This window comes from Pseudorasbora parva, chromosome 20 (genome assembly GCF_024679245.1).
Source record: "Pseudorasbora parva isolate DD20220531a chromosome 20, ASM2467924v1, whole genome shotgun sequence".
Lineage (NCBI taxonomy): Eukaryota > Metazoa > Chordata > Actinopteri > Cypriniformes > Gobionidae > Pseudorasbora > Pseudorasbora parva.
Genome location: NC_090191.1, coordinates 38,183,955 through 38,207,752, shown reverse-complemented (window position 1 = coordinate 38,207,752; position 23,798 = coordinate 38,183,955). Strand labels below are relative to the sequence as shown.

Here is a 23,798-nt window from a genome sequence, read left to right as displayed (position 1 = left end):
CTCCAAAATTACTTTCCTTTCCACAAAGTCTCAGTGTGAATAATTTCAATTGTTCACGTTATTGCAAAGAAATTAAAATATCAAATGCAGATTTCATTAAAATATAAACCCCTTCTCCGCCTGTGAAACAGCTTCCCTTTTCTGGACATCCCCAAGGACACCAAATCTCAACCAATGGAGAAGTTTCCAGTCTTATTCTGAACGATACGTTATTCCAAACAAATTAAAATATTAAATTGTAAGTTAATTAGATGATTAAATGTAATTCATTTGATTTATTGTCAGCCAATGGGTGCTGGCCGTGCTTCAGAAGGGAAGGAGTCTGCAAACTGGCATGCTAATTAAATAAAATTCTCACATTTTTTCCTCATTAATTATCACCATCATCACTTTAGGGAACTCTAACAGCTTGCAAATGCAGATAAACGCAACAATCCAGACACACAATTATTTTAATGGAATTGGGAGCATTTACTTAATTGCTGTCAGCCGTTTGTGAGGTGTAACTGATACTCTTATGAATATCGCACTGGTGTAGGGTTACAGGAGAGAAAACAAGTGTCAGCTGATGCATTTAATAATACCGAAGCCCACAGGAGACACTCCACCCCCTCAGTGCAAACACACACTCTCTCCAGAACGTACACGGAGAGACAGCATGTCTGCAGGCATTATGACGACTATCAGTCACAATCACACACTCCACTGTGTGTGTGTGAGAAAGTTTGTGTCTCGTGTCCTCCCCAGGGTCACGGGTAGCAGCAAAGGTTTATGGGCACTTTTGAAAATCAAATAAAGCTACAGAGCCCTCATTCCCCGGAGGGAGACACAGACGGAGAGAGGAGCCTTTCCTTTGCTGTTCTTCAAGGCTGCGGAGAGTTATCATGCCCGCCAGCGGCCCACAGCCCATGTCAATCTGTTTGGATAAGTGACACAGATGTTCTTTTCTGCCGTCGCTGAAGCTGTGTCTGCTGACTTCCTGATTAGCTCATAAATATTCCTTACAACTAATAAATATACAAGGCATGTCCATTGAATAGAGTACAAAATTAAAAATCTTAAAAAACAAACAAACTAACAGCATTTGTATTAATTTTCCAACAAATGGTCAGTGAAATGAGGTGCTCAATCACTAGAAAAATGAATAAATAAAAGTAATTAAAAACATTAAAATAACTCAGTTTACTGCTGTTAATACAATTTTGGTCATGTTTAAATGAAATCCATGATTTCTGTTATTTTGTCATTTTCCTTAAACACAGAAATTAAAGAAACACTACATTTATAGTTTTTATTTTTTATTTTGGGGTGGGTAAAATCTATTTTTTTGGACAATAATGCAGTGGGTTATCCAGGATTATGTTATAAAAATATTAGATATTTTGTTAAAGCTAAACATACTAATTATATTAAAATATTAGTTATTCATTTAAAAAAAATCTTTGTATGGTATAAATTCTAGGATTATAATCACGAAGCTGAAAACATATTTAAGGGATACAGACATATGATTAATTTAAAGCCACTTTACATGCTGGTTCATTTTATTTTAGATAACACATTTCCAATAGCCTTAACAACCGATTCTATTGCTTTAAAAAAAAGATAAAAGTATCCCATATTTGTGGAATATGGCACATGTTCGCACATTAACACAAATAAACACCACAAAAATCATATTATCCAGATTAAATGTCTTAATAATGGATTAAAAGAGCTTTTGCTACCGGATGTTTGATGTCATGTTTATCTGTGAGGTCTCTGCCGTCCCTGAGGTTATGCGCTCTGTGACTAATGCTGAGGAATAGATGCAAGTCTTGTGTTTTTGATCTCTGCAGAACACATGGGAGCGTTGAGAGACTCAAATGCTCAAACCTAGCTGGCGCTGAACATGGTTTAACCAATTGGTGCTGTGGCGATATGTATTAAAACAAAACGCATTACTGCAAAGACGCATCACAGATGTTACAGCTGGCCACAAAACTTTCCCTATTGTTTGCAAACGTGTTCTGTAGGGTTTTTAGGGCATTAGAAGTTGTTAAGATGCTGTTAGAAGTGTTAAAATCAATGCATTAACAACTACTGTTTACTCATCATAACCATAAACAATTAGAAAACGTCCTCCTCTTCTAAATACCCATACGTTAGTACAGATGAAACAGGGGTTTCATTATGCTATCAAAACTGCAAAGCTGGTACAGCAACTTAGCCTGGGGGAGAGGCATGAGCATGGGATTGTGTGTGAATGTGTGTACAAGGGTGTAATATTTGCACACAGCACACAAGGATCAGTCTGGCATCTCAGTCGCGTGTCTCCTTCAGTAATGAGAACCCAAGGGCCAGTCAAGGGGTCCCTCTCTATTTCCCACTCGCTGATGAGCCCCTTTGTTCAGCTTCTCACATTCTCAGAGAGTACAGACCCACTGGACACAGAGCACATTTTAAGTAGGTGAGACTGTAATTGAAGCAAATGAGGTTCAAACTAAGAGAGAAAGAGAATGAGAGAGTTTGGGTTGAGTCGGAGAGTGCGATTGCTGTTTGTCTCGCCTGATTGACTCTCTTTGAATGCCAATTACCGCCACTGCCGAATGAAAGAGCCGAACTGTAATTGGAAGATTGCTTTGTGTATTCTCCATCGCAGATCTGTGCGCTGATATTTGGCTAGATTGTCTGCTTGCGCAATTTGTTTGGTACCAGTCAAAAGAAAAGTCCTTTAAATGATTACAGAAGTGAAAAACTAATTAGCTGTAGTGATAAAAAGAAAAAGAATGGCGATAATTAGACACATGTTGTGATGCAGATTTTGTGATTTGTGGTCATGATGCAACATAATGGTGACAAAGGGCTATATTATTATATTATATTTATATTATATTATTAATTATGTTTTTATATGTATATTTTTGTGACAATATTTAACGTTAATGTTTTTTCTAACAAAACATTTTTTGGGGATTATTTTACATTTAAATGAAACATTTTCAATCTGATTCAATATTTGAATATATATTCAACTGATATTTTTTTTATTTACTTTTATTCAAACCCAATATATACATTAGTGGTGTCAAATCTGTGTCAATCGTGATTAATTGCATCAAACATAAAAGTTTGTCTGTGTCTGTGTGTGTGTATATATTCACTCTCACATATACACCAACCCATACAAACATAAATCTTAAATCATAAAACTTTTATGTTAGATGCAATTAATCACGATTAATAGATTTGAGACCACTAACCACTAATATATAGAGTATTAGTGCTGTCACACTAATTAATCATGATTATGATATATATATATATATATATATATATATATATATATATATATATATATATATATATATATATATATATATATATATATATATATATATATATATATATATATACATACATACATATATACATATGTTTACTAATACATTTTAATATATTAAAAATAGTTATGAGTGAATTTATTAAAATATTTTGCACTGATTAATAGAAATGACGTTTTTGGACGTGAAAGTAACCTAATGGCATAATAGCACGCATTTTAGAAATGGCGAAAAAGAAAATGCATTACATCATTGAAATATCCATGAAGTGAATGTTTCTCATACAAAATCCCTGTCAATATATTTTAAATATTTGATAGCACACATGTAACATGCCGAATGGGCTTCCTGAAAGGACAAGACCCAAGGTCAGCCTGTGTGTCGGTATGCATTTACATGTTTTGGTGAACTAAGCTAATTTTCAGACAGTGCATACAAGCAGTCAATGTCTGTCTAAGGGCCGTCGATCGTTAACTGCCTCCTAATGAATTTAATGAGTGTCTGTGCTATGTGATCCGACTGCATGTGATGAATGTGTATTGGTCACTCATGGCGCTGTCTCAGCCTTGGACTGAAGATTGAAAGCACATGGCCGGTCCAATGCCACAGTGGAATCCTCCATAAACATTCCGTGGAAGATTCCGTTATAGACGGAGACAGACGGCCTTCACCGAGCCACTTCTATATAATAGAGCACACCAGATATGATAGAAATGACTGCCATTTCAGATCCAAATGAAAAACCTTTGAAGGGGGGATTCTGAAATCCACTGCCGCTTCAATGTATACCTGTATATACATATATCCTAATTAACTTCATAATCAAATCCTTAATCAATATTTATCTTCCTATATTATTATAATGATTCTTTCCAGTTATGATTTTGCTTTATGTTTCTTGTTTTCTAAAGTGTGTATTTGGTCTCTGAGGAGTGACTGAGGGTCTGGCCTAGAGATGTGTGATGTGTCACTAAACACTTGCAACAAAGGTCGTGTGTTTGGATTAACATGTCAGGAGTGCAGTAACAGGGTTTGCTCACTTAGCCCGGCTTCCAGATATAAAATGTGTGGATGTGTATGGATTTGTCTTTCATTTAATTTATTATGTTTTATTCCTTTTATATTTCCTTTTACTGAAACACTAAATAGTCAAGATGAATATTGCCTGTACTATTGTGTGTCCCTCTCACTGAAAGAAAGCACATGTTATCAGTATGTTTTGGTAAGAACTAGTTAGAACTGGAGCTTAATCAGCTCCAACCTCGGAGAGACTGTGTATCTGTGTATGTGCACAATATTCTGTGTTACAGATCAGAATGGTGTACAATGGGCACCCTAAGAGATGGGTGGACTTGTTGTTCTGGGCAAGCTGGCGCCTGCTCCAGATCGGGAAGGTCACTACGGGCCTAATTCTGGGGTGAAAGCGTCAACAAGTGACACGTCAGTGGAAACGTGCATCAGATTAACTGACTCGAGTGGAAATTTACCATGACTGTGCATTGTCTCTGAGCCAATCAGAACCATCCACATTGCAGTAATGACGTGGGTAAGACCTTGAAAACAGTATAACTGTTGGGACAATTGTATGTACGATAGGGCGAGGCAACGAGACGGTGAGACGCGGCCTATGAACTCCTTGTGAGACTTGAAGCTGGCTTCTGCTTTTGAGACTGCAAACTATTCTTAAGTACATTTTTCTTTTAACTAATTGCAATCCTGACTCTGCCTTAATTTCTTCACTACTGGTCCTGGGTCATAAGCTGTTAACCCCTAACACCTTAAAGGGGTCATATAATGCCATTTTTGTACAAGTTAATATGATTATTTAGTGTCTAAATTAAAACTTTGTAATATACTTTAATTAAAAATTCTATTTAGTATTCTAAGAAATCCCTCATTTAAGCTGGTGAAAAACAGCTCTGTTTTCAGCAAGCCGTTTCTGTGCATGTGCCTTTTATGCTAATGAGCTTTGCTCACCCCGCCCCTTTGTTCTGTGGGGGCTTTGAGTGTGAAGCGTTGCTTAGACAACAGGAGAAAGTTTGACAACGCGTCTCTCAGGACACATCTGTGCAAGTTCAACTGTATCAATTCGATATATCAGATATATCAACATCAAAAGGACTGCTGTGTTCATTATTACACCCAAGAACAGAACACCACAATCGCTTAGACGGCGTTCTGCTCCAGCGGATCCACAATGGCGGACAGCTTGCGCTCGCTCAGGGCGGGTCTGAGCTGAAACGCTGCTGTCAATCAACAGTCGTGGGGAGGGGTGTCTGATCGTGTGACGTCACACATCGAACGGCTTGATTTCAGACAGGTAAAACATATAAGGAGATTTAGAAAAAAAACACTTGATGGATTTTTATCATTATAGGATGGTTGTGTACAGTCACTACCAACACACATTGCTGTATAATCAACTTGTAAAAGTGCAAGTACCATTATATGACCCCTTTAAAACGTGATTAACAAATGATAGATGTCTAAAAGGGATACAATTTGACAGAAATTACGTCATGTTGTCATGCATGCTGAATGTAAAAATATCAACGACCCAGTGCCCCCCCCAAAGCCATTTCAGCAAACAGTAATTAACGTCTGCTAATAATGTGAGCATACAAACACTTACAATATGAGAGGCTTGCGGCAGAGCACCAGGAAATCATAGAGAACGCACACACCAAAAACCGTAATGCCCGTCTCTTTCACCAGCATGGCACAGGTGCCCAACAACAGACTGAGAGCCAGTGACAGCACCGACACTGTCATGGGAAACTCGTCCGCCATTCTGCTCGCTGACACACTCCTGGAAGGAAACAAAAGAAGGAATCATATTACACTCGTTTATTCAGCAAGGATGCATTCAATTAATCAAAAGTCACAGTAAAGACATTTAAAATGTTACGAAATAATTATATTTCAAATTAAAAAATGAATTAACAAATATTTTTAATATTTCACTTAGTTTAATTTAAATTTACATAAAACATTTTCAATCTGTGAAATAATAAACGTAATTTTTTTGTATTTTCTTATTTTTATTCAAACCTAATATATATAAATGTATAATTGGCACAAAAAAAATTGATCAGCACAACTTTTTTAAATATTGTTAATAACGATTAATAATAAGAAATGTTTCTCATCGAATGATTTTTGAAGGAACTTGTGACACTGAAGACTGGAGTAATGATTACAATGAACGTTTTAAAATATATTTAAATAGAGAACAATTATTTTAAATTGTTATAATATTTCTCAATAATACTGTTTTATTTATTTTGGTTCAGTAAATGCTGCATTGCTGAGCAGAAGAGCAAAAACATTTAAAGTCTTATCGACCCCTATACTTTTAAATGATACTGTAAAGGATTTTCCTCTAAGAACCGGCAACAAAATTTGAAAGATGTTATGGCGTAATATATACGTGATAATAACTATATATACTTTATAATAACTTATCACTTGCTGATAATGTCAGATAAACAGATTTTATGATGTCTCTATGGTAAACTACCGTTTCTTTTGATTTGGTAAACAATTGCAATTGAACACATCATGAAATCTAAATTTTGTCAAGGTTCAGTTTGATAAAATTAAACAAATTATATTTTGGATACAAATGAATGGATAACAAATTGTTTTATTTGCATAATTATAATCAATTATTCAGTATTCAATGAATGACATGCTCATTACACACTTATACTCAGCTGTTACCTAATATAGGAGAGAAAGGCCAGGAGGAACAACATGCTGGCTAACACATCTGCTCTCCCAACGATCCCAGACACCTGTAACACACAAGTATAACACATTTATAATCCATCCTGCTAATGCAACAAAAAACAGTTCAAAGCCATCCAATACATCAGCCATTTTATCAACATAAACACTTTCAAATTTGATCTTTATTACAGCAACTGTGAAAGTCTGGCAGTGTTTGCAGATAGGTCCACTACACTCTAAAAAATTCTGAGTAAAAAACAACCCAATGTTGGGTCAAATATGGACTAACCCAGCAGTTGGGTTGTTTTAACCCAGCAATTGGGTTGTCTTGAGCAAATATTTAACCCAACAGCAGGATTAAAACAACCCAATTGCTGGGTTAGTCCATATTTGACCCAACATTGGGTTAAAACAACCCAGCATTTTTTTAGAGTGTAGCCAGACATTTAGAGAGTATACATGACATGCATATTACATGTTCAGTCTATAAGCACGTAGTGTTTCTTTACAAAAAAACATTGCCAACTACTGGCCTGGCAGTAGAATACAGTGTTTTTAGTCTTATTTAGCAGATCCGTGGCTTAAAACTATCATAGGTATAATTAAAAAAATAATGTTAATCTCCTATGGTTTACCCAACCACATACATGAAGTAACAGACCCAAAAATTGCAGTGAATCGCACTTATTAATTATATGAACTTATGAATTTATGAAAAGGAACAACCCAATCATTACAAACATTTACATTGAACAAAAAAAACATAGAAAGTAGAAAATACTTAAATTATCGAAATAATCAAGAAATAATCAGGAATGTTTGGGTGATCTGAAACAGTAAAAAAGAGAACCGAATTGATGTCAATGCAAATGGATAGAAACACATATCTCCAAATCAGCAAACCTAGTGCGAGACTTTCACAGTTGTTGTAATAAAGCACTGTTTTCCATGTCATTGAGCCTCTCTTCCAAAACGGTTCGAGTGGTGACACCCATCCTACATTCTCATTATATTCACTTCCATTGTGGCAGCTTTGCCATAGAGGCCGGTGTAAAAGTGTGAATTATATGAGCAAAAGGTTGGATAAAGGTGTGTGTGTGTGTGTGTGTTTGTTTTCAATGAGGCAGATACATTTAATGATCACATCTTTGTAAGACAAACGGAGGAAAGCAAACTCAAATGAGGGGGAAGAAAGAGCGGGAAGGAGAAAACGAAAACGTGAGGGCAATAGGGAGAGAGATTTATTTCCCTGGCGCTGTCTGCTCCATCCTTTTATCTTCCCATCCCCCAAAAAACGTACACCATCCTTAACATCCTCCTATCCTCTTCAAATCTGTTTTCATGCACTTTTTTTTTCTTCCAGAGGCACAAATGTTAAAATGATCCCACGGTTGACACACTTCACATCTGGAGGGTTTCTGAAGCCCATCCCCCCCACAGGCAGAATTCCACAGAATTATACACACACTTCCAAAAGACACACCCGGAGCAACAGACCATACATGCACCACTGCTGAGAGACAGGGAGTGTGTGTGTGTTTTTGCACTACTCCGAGACATCATCTTCAATGTAAACATATAAAAAGCCCACCGGCCCTTAATACAACTCAGCGTCTGTGTGGTATTACGCTCCAGCTGCTGTGTTTATGGGCTGAATATAGATGTAAATGTCTGGCTAGTGGACCTATCAGCAAATCTAGCCCCAGACTTGTGATAAAGCACTGTTGCAGACACAAAATCATCCATTAAAAGCATGTGTAAATGCTGCCTCCGGGTCATGTTGGAATAATAGTATTTATGAGATAAGCGCACATGAACGCCACCCTAATGTCAGAACAGATGCAGCAACTAGGGAATACTGCAGTTATCGTACGATTTTCTTTTGAGTATTGTTTGTATTATCCATTTTTATACTGTTGGCTTTTGAATGCTTGAATCTGATTGGTTAGGTTAGGTTCTAAGCAGGGTTGCCAGGTTCCCATGACAAAACCAGCCCTATTGCTACTTAAAACTTTCCCAATTGGGTCCCCTCATGTTTCAGCGATAAAATGTGATTTTTTTTGGCAAGGTTCCCCTGGTAAAATTTGCATTCCCGGGGCTAAAAAATCACATTATTGGGGTCGCTTCAAAGCGCGGACATGGAAAAACAGCCTGCAGCAACGGTGTTAAAGTAGCCTGGTTTCTCAGGAAAAAAACGCAGACTTGGCAACGTTAGTTCTAAGGTGTGCCATTATTTTCAGGGATACCCACGGCTAAAGTAGCTCAGGCAGTTCTTGATCACGTTACAGTTTCATATCACTTCGCCAAATGATTTCAGTTTGGAACAGAATCACTGATGAAGCAAATAAATATAGTAAACAATAGGATAAAAACAAGAAATTATTTCCATGTTTTTTGCAAAAATGGTGTTTTATTATGTATGGAAAGCACATACTCTTCCTGTGTCCTTCTAATGCTACTGTAATTTTTGTCAAATGCAATGCACACCTAGTGAAACATCCTTCGACTGTATATATGGCAGGAATGACAAATAACTCTAATCCAATCTAATCTAAAAGCCTTCCTGATCTATTGTGTTTTAGGACATTTCTGGATAGATCTCCAAGGACCCTTCAACGGACTGGATTCAATTGCAATGTCTTCCCCCTGCTAAGATTTGCTCTTCAATGTGCACACGCACACACACATCTGTGGGGTAATTGTAAATCAAGCTGGAGATCTGAAACGCTGCACTTCTCAGAAAGACCCACAGCTATACCTCATTTCAGCCAATTACCTAATTCGACAGGAATTCCTCAGAAACAGCTGCAGCCGGGCCCTGCCCTGCCAATGCAGAGGGTCCACACACACAGCCACACCATCCGAAACCAAATCCAGAAACAGTTTTTCCACTCACACACCTTTCAAAACCCTTATAAGGATCAGAAAGGTACACGAATACACTTTATTACACATGCACAACTGAAAGCCGAAGAGAATAAGGTGCATGCCTGAGTGCGCTAGAAAATTCAAGATCAGGAAAATATGACTCATGCATCCAAACTGTATGGATGGAAGCATATCATTAGAAAAAAGTATAATCAACGGCAAGGCAAAATGCATTTTTGCATTTTTCAATTACAACACATCATCTGCAGTGGGCAGCGCTGGGTGCCGGTGGGTGCCTGTGATGGAGGAAGTCCGACAGATGGTCAGCAGGTTGCAGGCAAGCTTCAGTACAGTCTCCAGGGAGAGACAGAATGCCAATGAACGGAGGCCTTTCATCCTCCATCAGGAGCCTGCTGATGCCTGTCAAGTGATGCTCCTCTCGACTAACAACTAGCCAACGGCCTGACGGCAGTCCCTGCTGTGGGGGACAAACCTGCGGTTACAAGCTGGGTGATGCACATCTCTAGTATGAGCTGAAGAGAGGATCTGATGTAACCTGATGCCGGATATCATTTACTGTGTCTTGACTGCACTCAACCCAGCTTCACTGGCACGAACGTCACAGTTTATACACACCACCGGTCGAAAGTTTGGAACAATTACGATTTTCTAATGCAAGGCTGCATTTATTTGATTAAAAATACAGTAAAATTGAGAAATATTATTACAATTTAAAATAACTAGCTTTATTTCTGTTTATTACTGTTTCTTTAGTTGTTTATTTTAATACATTTTAAAATGTAACATGTCTTTAGTGTAAAATGATTCTTTAGAAATCATTCTAATAAAATACAAAACAAGTATTTTAAATTGTAATTTATTGTAATTCTTTACGTACACATAACTTATTAGAATATCACTAACACTGATGAATAACCGTATTGGTAAAGATATCTGTCATGTCAAGTCACCTTTATTTATGTAGCGCTTTATACCACACACATTGTTTTAAAGCAGCTTTACAGTGATAACTGGAAATGATGCATTTCGGCTGTTGTTCAGCTGATTCAGGTCCGTTGTAAAGATCATCAATTATTAAATTAGTTAATTTAATCTATAAAGTAGTTCTGCAGAAAACAGTGATGTCATCGTTCAGCTGTCAGACAACGGTGTCACTGCAGTCAGATCAATAATATTGTTAAATATTACATAGCAGCTTTAAACTAGTATAAAGACAATAAAGTTAGTAGGTTGGGTTGAGCCAACACAGTCATTTATTATATAGAAAATAACACGTTTAGGGAAATTCAAGTGGTATTTTTTAAACTGCCTAAAACTCCATTTGAAGTGATAAATACACAATACTATTGTCACGTTTTGGGTTTGTTTTTGATGTGTCTCTCAGTTTAGTTTCTTTGTTAATCTAGTCTGTTAATCAGTTCAGTTCTTGTCTATTCCCTACCTGTTTGTTACTATGGTTTCTGATTTGATTTGAGATTCAGTTCAGGTTTATTTTAATCATCTCATCAGCTCCTCTGTTTGCCTTCAAGTATTTAAACCCTCAGTTTCTGTCTGCTCATCGTTTAGTGATATGTGGTTGTACATTTTTAGTATTGGCTTAAAGTCTCCTTCAGCATCTCCTTTATCGTGCACTTGATTACAGCCACCTAATCTGAGACTGAATACTAGACTGAAAACATTAACTCTTTGGGGGCTTTTACTTCCGGTATGGACAACCAGTGGGCTGAGAATCTTGGAAAGAGATTCTGTGCTCCATAAATCAGAAAGGCCGCAGTATGGAAAAGTATGTGGCAGAATTTGTCCAGTATTCCCATTTAGTACCCTGGGACGACCAATCTCTAGTGGATTTGTTCTGGGTCAGATTAGACCATTATCTTTTTACAAGTAATACCACCAGGCAATCCAACTCTCTCCCTGCACCAATATCTCGGCTGGGTGTTTCGTTCTCTCCTCTAGAGCCCCTGCCCTCCTTCCTCAGTTGTACTATCTTTGTATGGAGTGAGGGCGCAACTTTTCAGGAGGGGGCGCACAACTGTACGTGACAACTATACAATACTCGAGATTTCAATTGCTCTTTATATATAACATTATGACCACTTACAGGTGGAGTGAACAACACTGATTATCTCTTCATTACAGCACCTGTTATTGAGCAGGATAGGCAGCAAGTGAACATTTTGTCCTCAAAGTTGAAGTGATCTGATCCTCGATGATCACTGATGACGTGCCCTAGTAATGCATCAGAAGATTCATTACAAAATATATAAAGTAAATAGGTATAGGAAAAGTAAGTATGTATTTTATGTTGAATCCAATTCAAAATGTTTAATGTAAAATTATCTAAATAAAATGAATAAAAATGTTTGGTAAGCGTTTATATGAAAAAAAGAAGAAAAAAAATTCCCCCTGAAATAGCTAAACGAAAGTGGCAATAAATTAAAGAAAACTATGATAATTGCACACACACAGAGTTGGATACAAATCCTCTTCTTTGTCTTTCTCTTATTTATCCAGAGGCTAATTATACTTCTGTTTGATCAATCAAAACTCGAAGGACAGTACCTCCTGTGCCGCGCACGTGTGTGTGTGTGTGTGTGTGTGTGTGTGTGTGTGTGTGTGTGTGTGTGTGTGTGTGAGTCTCATTAATGCTGCTGGGATGCAGTGCAGCTGTTGATGTATGGTGTTTACACAGAGCTGATGATCGGAGTCTGGCTCAGTGGCATGGACTCAGTCCAACCGATCCAGCAAACGCTCTATTGTAAACAAGCTCTGCAGTTCAATCGAAAACACAGAGGTAAACCTTCAATACACAGTCCACTTACCCACAAAACCCAAAGAAACACCTTCAAATTTCACAAAACATTAAACATAAATCCTGATATACAGTATATATATATGATAGATAGATAGATAGATAGATAGATAGATAGATAGATAGATAGATAGATAGATAGATAGATAGATAGATAGATAGATAGATAGATAGATAGATAGATAGAAAAACATCTACAGACTCACTGACAATGGAAGATTAGAAATGCATGCATGCACACTCACGGCTTCGGTGTGAATGGGGTGTACAGAGAAAAGCAGAGCGGTGAGGAAAGAGAAGTTGCTGTCTTCAAACACACACTGTTCACAGGTGTGCATGAGCAGTGCCGTCACCATGCAGTGCAGAAACACGTTCACCAGGTGGAAGTAGAATGGAGTCATGCCGCCCAACAAAATGTTCAACCTGCAGCAAGAGTGAAAAAAGAGAGGAACAGTGACATTAAACACACATGAAGTGACAAGACGTACAACCTAATCCATGTAAATCTTCCTAACCAGCCGTGACCGAAAAAAGCAACAGGACATTTTTGTTGGCTTCTACTTCTGCTGCATTTGCTAAATAGCCGTACTCAGAATCAGATGTGTTCTGATTGGCTAAGATTGTGTTCAGTCATGCAACATGTCTTTATTTTCTCTGGTGAGAAAATAAATTTCAAGTTTGAAAATGAATTTCAAGTCTGTCTCAGCATGGCAAAACAAAAGGACCTGGCCGTGGAAAAACCTCTGGTGTTCAGTAAATACACTTGCTCGACCTTGTGATATTGAAGCACAGGAAGCCCTTAAAGAAAAATAAAGCAAAGGAGCGATAGAGATGAGAGAAGGGAACAATTAGCCTAAAGCGATGCAACTTTAATGAGGTTTCATGGTCACCTTGACTTGCAGGAGAGATTGCATTCAAATTTAGCAAGAGCACCAGAGGCAGAACACCGCACGCAATATGACGAACATAAACTCATTTCACAATATACTTTGATATGTAAAATCACCTCAATCTGATATAAAATGATCAGGTTTTTGAAATGGTTGTAGGAAAATAAAAAGACTAGGGCTGCACGGTACTGGAAAAAAAATGATATTGTGATATTTCTTTTCTGCGATATATATTGCAGTTTCACCAGGTGAATGGCTCGCTATGATTAAAAAAAAAAAAAAAAAAAAAAAAAAAAATATATATATATATATATATATATATATATATATATATATATATATATATATATATATATATAATCAGTGTTATTTTAAAATATTATATTTATTATTATTAAAACACACATTTAACTTTATTTCATTTTAGTTATTAGAAGGGCTGAAAAGTTGATTAACCCTCTGGGGTTCTTCGGTCATTTCTGACCCAAATTTTTTTTTGAAAGAAATGTTAAAAATCGTAGCTTCATCTGAATGGTACGAAACTTGGTGAGGGTATTGGTACTTGGTATATGGACAGAAAAAAAAATTGGGGACAGGATTGGAAAAGTCTAAGTGGTCGTAAAAAAAATAGTCACACTCGGGGCCTTCGGGTCAAAAAAGACCCCCATAGGAAATGAATGGGAAATTGGCAAAAATATGAAAATACAGAGTTTTTTTGTGCATATAATCTACAAATCAGCCAGGATGCAGAAAAAAAGGACTCAACAGTGAAGGGGTGAATCTCTAAAACATCAAGAGTGCAAAACAGACAAACAAAAACTCACACACACACACACACACACAGGTTCTGTAATGCACTCTAGTGGTAAAAATGTGCTATTGCGTGATAAAAATGCTCACTGTGTCCACCAGATGGCACCAATCAAATAAAAAAATGCTTTCATGAGGCCTAGGCTTGACTCTAAAATGAAATACAGCTTTAATAAAAAAAGGAAAAAATAAATAAAATAAAATTCTATTATATTCAATGGGAAAAAATGGGTCATAATTATTGCATAAATATTATTTATAAATCATAAAATTATCTCAAAACACCAAAAAAGAAAAGAAAAAATATTATTGAACAAAAATATATTTCATTGATTTTACTCAATTTTTTTTTTTTTTGATTCCCGACCTCCGGGTCCTTTTAGACCCGAAGGTCCTGAGTGTGACCCATAAATGAAGAACCCCAGAGGGTTAAACACACACACACACACACACACATATATATAAAATGTATAAAAATGTGTGGGTGTGCACAGTGTACACACTCAGACATATACACAGACGTATACCTGTTAGTGGGTGGGATATATTAGGCAGCAAGTGAACATTTTGTCCTCAAAGTTGATGTGTTAGAAGCAGGACAAATGGGCAAGCGTAAGGATTTGAGCGTGTTTGACAAGGGCCAAAGTGTGATGGCTAGACGACTGGGTCAGGGATGAACTGAAGACTTTTCTGTTCAGAAAGGCTTTTATGTGTTGATTGTTTGTATTTTTCTTTATTTTTACTTTTTATTCATTTTTGTTATTTTTTTTCACCTTTTTCCATTGTTGCACTTTGAGATTCTTTGGATTGAAAAGTGCGTTATAAATGAAATCTATTATTATTATTTTATATAAGAGCTGTGCGATATTGAAGAAAAATGCGATATGCAATACCTTGTTAAATAATGCGATATATTCGATATGCGATGCGATATTGCTATTAGTGTGTAAAATTCGATTAAAATTATATTTAAAAACTGAAAATGATATGATTTGTGTTTCACATCTCTGGGGAAAGAAAGCATCCCTTCAACTTCTGAAAGTGACCAGCAGTGTTTTAGCAAAAATGTATATAAAAAAATGTAGTGTGTATTTGGTAGTTTGAGTGTGCAACAAGACAGGAAACAGAACTGAAGGACCACACGCATTTGTGCACATTTAGGGTGTGTGTCAGACAGCACTGCAAGGAGTTGTTTTTTCACAATTTTGAAGTAGCCTATTAAAATCATTCAGATATTGCGTGTCGTTGCGATATGCATATCGCAATATGTACATTTGTGATATTTCAATCATTTTAAAATATTGTGCAGCCCTAATATTTATTTATTATAATTATATATATTAATATTTATATATATAATATTTATTATTATATATATATTTTTATATATATATATATATATATATATATATATATATATATATATATATATATATATATATATTGTATTCTATTTTAGTTAACAGCAACTATTTTGAGTAGATTTTTAGTTAACAGTAACAAATAATTTTAGTTTTTTTTTGTAAACTTCAAAACAAAAACATAATGATTCCATATCTAATAAAATAGAATTAATATGTCCAAATTATTAATTTTTAGAGTTACATATCTGTAGTGGTAACCATGCATCAAATGGCTAATTAATTTTTTCTTATAAAAATCTTTTCCATGTCACTCCAAACCCTTCTGCTCTTATTTTTGTTATTAACATTTGTTCATTGCTCTATAAGTATGAACAACATTAACCGTGTAACTTTATTTTACAGTCCTGTTCCGAATAGACATACTGTGTACCTATGTAGCAATTACAATAACTAAACCTTTCCCTAAACCTAACCTTAGCCCATGAAGTTACCTTATATTACCCGCACTTTCTTAGGTAATTACACTGTAAGTACACATGCTGTAAAATAACCTCAAAAAATTCTGGGACCCAGTAATAGACTTTTGTCCACTGTAGTGGACATTATATTTTAGTGAGTTTCTGTGACATCACACACGTCACAGTTTTGAGTCAGGATGTCCTTTATAGGGCACATTCAGGGCTTTGCACAGATACCAAATGTTTAGAGGTGTCACCAGGACAACAACAACTTCTTGGTCTTTAAAAATGGCTGACATTAATGTTTAGCACTCTTATGGAAACATGATAATATTTTGTAATTATAATTTAAATCTGATTAATTTTCTAATTGTTTGTTATAAATCAACATCTCAGGAAAATGCTATGGGGTTTCTAATCAAAATATGACTTTTTGTTACAAAACAGGGCATTGAATTCATAAATGTCCACTGTAGAGGACACCAGGACATAAATCATGTTTATCAGGCATTTTGGAGACACAAACAGTAAATAGGGAAATAAATTACATAACAATATTCCTATGAAATATTACATATTATTATGAAAATGTTGCCAATTATTACTCCCCTTATTACACTTCTTTTTTTCATTACATGTTGCACCAAGAACACAATAATATGCAAATTAGATGCAATATACCGATACATTGTATTGAATGGGAAAATCCAAGTATGGCCATTTTACCCACATATTGCATAAAGTAAGATGGTATATCAAAGCATTCAGTAATATCTTTTATAACATAGCTCAGAATCATCTTTGAAAAAAGTTTGTTTAAAAAAAATCCTGAAACTTAAAAATGTATTCGTGAGTTAAAAATAAATCCCATTGTTTTGGCCTATACATGCAATTTCATTTCATTAAAAAAATTTAACAACTGAGTCCTGGTGTCAACTACAGAGGACATATCATAAAATATGAATAAAATATAATTTTCCCAAAAAATTATGTGTCCATTTGTTTCTTATGCTCTAAACAATCTAATGACATGAAAAAATACAAAATTCGAAAAACTTTTTTTTTCTGGGTCCCAGGAGTAAGATGATGTTTGCTTTACTCAAATGAATGATGATTTTAGAAATGGGTGGCAGCCCATTTGGACTGTGAACCGAACAAGTTCTGAGACTTTGTCAGGATAAATCTCAGACCACAGTGCTTGAAGTCATACTTGGACAGCATACTTTGTTATGCAAGTATAAAAAAACTGTCCGTGAATGTTCTACATGAGTCACTGAATACACCTGCCACTTAATATTTGGCCCTGAACTTGACGGGTAGAGAACAAGCCAGACAACGAGAGGAAATGGAATGAGAGCGAAAGGGTGACAGCCCATAATGAAATGATGGAAGGAAAACGATAATGACTGTGAAACAGTTTGTACATCTGTAGGCAATAATAAGCCTGTGTTTGTCTAACCGCCACTGATTAATGTGACATCGAGGCGTGAGTGTGTGCATTACAGTCTCTACATGAGGACAAGAAAATGTCTTCAAGCCTCATCAGAGCCGAAGATAAAAATCTAGCCATCCATATTGAGTGTGCAGTCTTTAGTTTTTCTCGAGCAGCATCATATTCTGCAATCACCGAGCCATGGAAAACTCTCAGTCGCACCTAACATCAGCTGATTGCAGGACAGCTAGTCCAATTGATCTGCAGAAAATATGTGAAAGGAGTAGTTTGCCCCAAACTAAAAGTACTGTCATTATTTACTCACACTTTGTGTCATTTTACAGCATGGAAAACAAAAGTAGAAAGAACAGACGCTGTGAAGCTCTAACAACCTCCAAAAATGCAACATGACAGCAGGGCTTTTCTGTTTGCACAACCAAGCAAGCACTTACCATTCACCTCCCTGCCAACATTTTCACTGGCCCTACCACAAAAGAACAATCTCTTTTTTTTTTAAAGTTCTATATTACATATTTTATTATAAACAGACTCTGAAGCTGCGGCTAAAATCAGTCACTTGTTCACACATTTACTATTTTCTTCAGTGTTGTAGTCGAGACCAGCTCATTCGAGTCCAGGTTAGGACCGAGTTCAGAGAGGGTTGAGTCCGAGTCGAGACAGAGACCAGAGAAAATCCACAAACAACATTAGAACTTAATTTGATTAACTTGACTGCAGAAAAATGTCTGCTGTTTTAAAGCAATGTGAATGCCGAGGGAGAGAGGGAGGCCTTCTGTCAGACATTTTTTACGGGGAGATCATCTGTCATTGTATCAGTATTCATTTTATTATTTAATTCAACAAGACAATAATGAAAAGTAATAATACAGCAATAATAATGAAATATTTTGATTTGGGCTCGAGTGGACTTAGTCCAATTCCTAATATGTTCGAGTACAAGTCAATACCAAGTCCAAATGCACACGAGTCCATGACAAGACCAAGACCATTAAAATATGGTACATATTTATTAACAAGACCAAGAATGCTGAATTTCTTCATGGTGAATGGCACATAGTGCACAATATAGGGGATAGGGAACGATTCAGTAAATATGCTTTCCATTGGGCGAGTGAAGTCTGGTTTCACATTACGGTCAAGTGAACCGCCGTTCCAGAGGCACGACAGCACAGAGCGGATCATACACGCGGATCGGTGCAGACCACAAAACGTATTGGACTAATTTGAATTAGGAGAAAACTGCAGCATTACTGCTAGCTCTAAACGAGCATGATATAAACCAAACGCTGTTGGCTATTTTTTTAAAAGAGGTGCTTTTCAATATGTCCTGTTTCAGTGGAACTTACATCAACATTTAATTTTTTTTTTTTTTTTTGGCAAAAACTTTAAGATTAAAAGTGAACTCCAAGGAACATATTAAAATAATAACAAATAATCCATGCCCCCTTAAGAGTTTAGCAGCCATGGTCACTATAAACTCTTGTCATAACAATTCTTCAGAATCATCTTTGTGCTCCAGGGAAGAAAACAGCATAACCCACAAGTGAGTAAATAGTGACAGAATTTTCTTGTGACTAATCCTTCAAATTTGGAGGCAGCTCTCGCTGTATCTGCTCGCGTTGTGTTAAAGGCTCTGCTCTAAGCCCCAACTATCTGTGCGCGGCTGAGAAAGACAGCTGAAGTTTTTCAAGAGCCTGTCAAGACGGCATCAAAGAGCAGATAAAAGACACATGGATCATGCTGAGATACAAGAGCAGCCAGCAAACTCACAGCTCTCTCTTGCTCTCACACACATACGCCTATGGGCTCAAGGGTATTCTTTTAATCTCGTTCTCACTGGTACACACACACAGTGGGAACAAGCAGCACCCATTCGCTCTCCCATGAGATAGATACACGAATGATGGGTTGCCATTTTCACAACTATTAACTTTCTTTTGGTGATGAAACAAGACTGGGCCAAAATGAGTGCCTATGCATTAGCAGAAAGACAGATCTCTATGCACCGACCTAAGTAGCTAAAGGAGAGAGCAGGAGGTGTCTGTCAGCTCCAAAAATAAAGGAGATAAAATATGAGGCGCAGAGAAGGCTGTTAATTGCCTTGCTATAAATACACAACGCCTCCTTTCCGACTATAAAGGAACAAAGTCTCCCATTCGTTCCCTCTTTTGTGTTAGCAGCACCGGTGTGTGAATGTGGTTCGCTCGCGATGTTGCAGAGCTGTCAGACGCGCGCGCCATATGGACAATGACGTCATCCACGAGGAAGAAACGCCCCTCGTTCTGAATCTGGAGTAAAAACACACAGGCTTATCTCGGACTGTCTGTCTGCAACTCCTACACTCTTAGTCTGTTTCATTTCACGATTTACGAACACTTTTTTTTGTAATGACTGCACTTTCAGAAAAGAAAAGTAACTTTAAACAGCTCTCTACATAAACTGCGCAACAAGTGTTGACTGGAAGTTCTTGCGCGCGTTTCCTCGCCACATGCGTCAGACGGACGTCGCGTCATGAGCGTTGCGTTTTTAGTGCGGCGGGTCAAGTTCAGTTTAATTGATTTGCGCGATTCGTCGTGGTGTTTTTTTGAATGCAACAACGCGTCCCTTTGTTATTTAAAAAAGATTTAACAATAAAGCACTTATAAGCAGCCTAGAGTAGCCTTTAGTAGCCTACATTTACTAGACAGATAAATATCGTTAAATAGGCTAAACAACCACTTTTCAACATGCATTCCTTTAAGTTTAAAATAATATATTCTATTACTAGTGGAATATATAAGAACAGGCCTACGCCTACTAATTAAAATACATTTTACTTTTACTTTCATTTAATAAAACATTGTTTTAAAATCTGCTAATCATGTGAGTTAGCCTACTCGGTTACTTGTGCAAAATTAGGCTCATTAATACTATATCTATTGTGACATGTTTTATGACAAGATGTAATCTTGTAGAGAAGCTAACTGGAATCAAACAGGTCCAGCAATGAAAAATATCTCTGCGTAAAATACATTAAAACTCTTTTTAGAAACTTTAAACTCAAGCAAATGGCGGTCACTCAAACCTTGAAAAGCAACTTCTAAAAGACTAGTCTTGGTATTTTTCTTGAAGATTGTTTATAACTTTTTTTTTTTAAAGTCAACATAAAAACATAGATTGGTCTAATATGATACCGAAAAGTAAGACCGATACTGATAGTTGGTCATACATGACTCATACTAGTATTTAAATGGCTATTCTACAACTGGCTGCAGGTCCATCTTTGCATGAGATGATGATGGACTTACTTGAAAGTGAGGATGCAGAGCGGACGGTAGGATTTGTGGCTGGTGTTATCAGCCATCCGTTTGCCCCAAAAGTCATTGGTGAAGATGCTCCGGAGGCTGGAGCCCGGTTTGACATCTGGATTGTTGGAGATGGCCCATATATCATCATGAACAAACTCCCCCCAGAGAGAGTTACTGTAGCAGAGCGCGCACACCACCACCAGCGCGGCGTACCGGAGCAGCCGGACTCCCGCTCCCGGCCTCGGTGGCACGGACAGCCGCCGCACAGGGGGAGGAGCGGCTTTGGTCCCTCGGCTGTTCGCTGTCATGTCGGTCCCCGTCTCGCATGCTGCTCGTGGAAGTGAAAGAGAGGAGACGCGTCCCGTTCCATAGCCCGTGAGCTGCACTGAAGCCCGGGCAGCGTATCAGCTCAGAATGCGTAATATTAGCGAGTGGGAATGTGTATAAGGTGTTGAAATCTATGCAACCCGCCTACCGGCGCATGCGCAGAATAGAGAGAGCGAGCGAGAGAGAGAGAGAGGATGAGAAATAGGGAGAGACTGATGCAAATGAGAGAAAGAGAGAGAGAGAGAGAGAGAGAGAGAGAGAGAGAGAGAGAGAGAGAGAGAGAGAGAGAGAGAGAGAGAGAGAGAGAGAGAACTAAAGTCAAAAATAATCTTATTTCTTGTTTATAAAACAATGTATTTGTTTGCTGATTGATTTATTGACTATTGTAATGGTCAATGCTTTGGCAATACTGTACAAGTCATGCCAATAAAGCTCATTTGAATTGAATGAGAGAGGGGGGGGGGGGGGGTGATGTAAATGCGAGAGATAGAGGGAGAGAGACTGATGTAAATGAGAGAAAGAGATAAAATTAATGAGCATATGAAAAAAACTGAATAAAAACAGATGGAACAAGAGAGATACACAGAGAGCTATAGAGTAAAAAAAGATTTAAAAATATTACTTTAATTTATTTTTTATTTTCCATTTATACAACATTTTTATTTACCTCACAACCTTACGGTTATTTTACCTTATTTTCTGCAGCATTTTATACTTTAACTTTTACATTTTTTTTTGTGATTACTGGAGAAATATAATTAAAAGCTGCAAATGACTACAAATGATGAATTATAGCCATCTTATTTATAGCCAATTTAATGTTCAAATAATTTGATTTGAGTTTCATGCAATGGAAAACAATCTGCAGCTCTTTTTGTGTTGATATTAATGGTGTAATTTGAAGAACATTTTGCCTTTTTCTCTGCCATATTTTGTCAAAACAATTATTCTTGTATGACACTAGATAATTTGAGTTAGGTTTAAAGTTTAGGCTTCTGATTACAATTCTAATTTGTATAAATCGTGGCCATTAAATTGAGATTAAACAAAAGGGCAAACAGACCCCGAAAGCATCTTACATTGTTTACACAAAATGCCATAATTTGTAATGGTTACATATTTTAGCTGAGACTATGGCCACCAATGTGACATTTTGAAGGAGAAAATGAGAACGCGCGAGAGAAAGAGAGAAATAAATGCAAATTATGGAGTGAACGAGGGAGAGCGAGAGCTCAGTCAGGAAATCAATAAAGAGCTGTGGGATATTTCACACGATGATTGCACTGCCTTGACCGTGACCTGAGCCTCCACACAGAACCAGTCATAAACAAATTGCCCTGGGTTTGGACTTGCTAATGGACAGGAAGACAGGGATAATGAATCATGATGATAAATGCACTTTTAAAGATTCGCTGACAGACGAACATCTGGCTAAATATGATTTTATACAAGAAAATGTTAAATTGACCCATCTGGGGGGCTGGTGGCTCTATACAGTCAAATCACGCCTGACACCAGATTGAACATTAAAACTGACAGCTGATGGTGCTGTTTTGCAGAGAAATAATTTTCATGACAATTAAGCACATTTTAATCCTCTTTACCAACTGTCAGTACCAGTAGCAGTAAAAACACCCCACAAAAATGATATTACTTGTTGTAAAAGTGCTTAACAAATCATGGTAGTGTCTGAAGTACTAATATATATATATAAACCCTTATTCTTACTGAAACACACACACACAAAAAAGAAAAGATAAATTGAGAATTCATCAGAGTGGTCAAGACGCTAGGACATTTGTCACACTCGAAACAAGATTGCACAAAAAAAAATTTCTGGGTTCGATTTGATGCTCAAAAAAGTTAAAGAAAAAAAGTAACAAATCCTTCCCTCTCAGGGCAATTTGACACTCCTGTTAGGAATGCATGGAATGTGCTTCAGTACACACATATAAAAAAAAAAAAAATTCTAAAACTACCAAATGTATTGTATGTCTACATGTCTATCTGAAATACTGAAGAGAAACTGACTTTAGGACTCAGCGGAACAGCTCATCTGCTCCATATAGAGCTATAAGATATTAATTATCATTAAATATCATCTTATATTATCTTTTTTCCACAAGAGGTCAGCAGAGACACCAGTGTAAGATATTTTGAGCTGAATTAAAAGGGGTATGCATGAAATTGTGAGTGACTTTGAATTGAAGTGCTTAAATGACTATTTATATATTATTTATTGATAAAATCTTGTAATTTAAAGGTAAAAAGAAAAAGAAACATTTGCATTAAAGGTGCACTATGCAGTATTTTTGGAGTAAAATATCCAAAAACCACCAGGCCAGTGTTATATATTTTGTTCAGTTGAGTTCTTACAATATCCCAGATGTTTCCAACTATTTGTAAATTGTGAGAAAATTGCTATTTTAACTACGGACAGGGACGTTTCAGCA

At 36.7% G+C, this 23,798-nt stretch overlaps 1 protein-coding gene across 1 annotated transcript in view; it reads right to left on the bottom strand.

Moving 5' to 3' along the window:
* The window catches only part of tmtc1 (transmembrane O-mannosyltransferase targeting cadherins 1), a 60,378-nt gene extending 38,918 nt beyond the window's left edge, over positions 1-21,460 (bottom strand). The window contains exons 1-4 of the mRNA XM_067427216.1: positions 21,019-21,460; positions 13,002-13,179; positions 7,047-7,120; positions 5,956-6,132 (exon numbers count right to left, since the gene is read on the bottom strand). Of these exons, the coding sequence (XP_067283317.1) occupies positions 5,956-6,132; positions 7,047-7,120; positions 13,002-13,179; positions 21,019-21,326 (737 nt within the window). The 5' untranslated portion in view covers positions 21,327-21,460. The remainder of the gene's footprint in view (positions 1-5,955; positions 6,133-7,046; positions 7,121-13,001; positions 13,180-21,018) is intronic.
* Between the last annotated feature and the right edge of the window lie 2,338 nt (positions 21,461-23,798).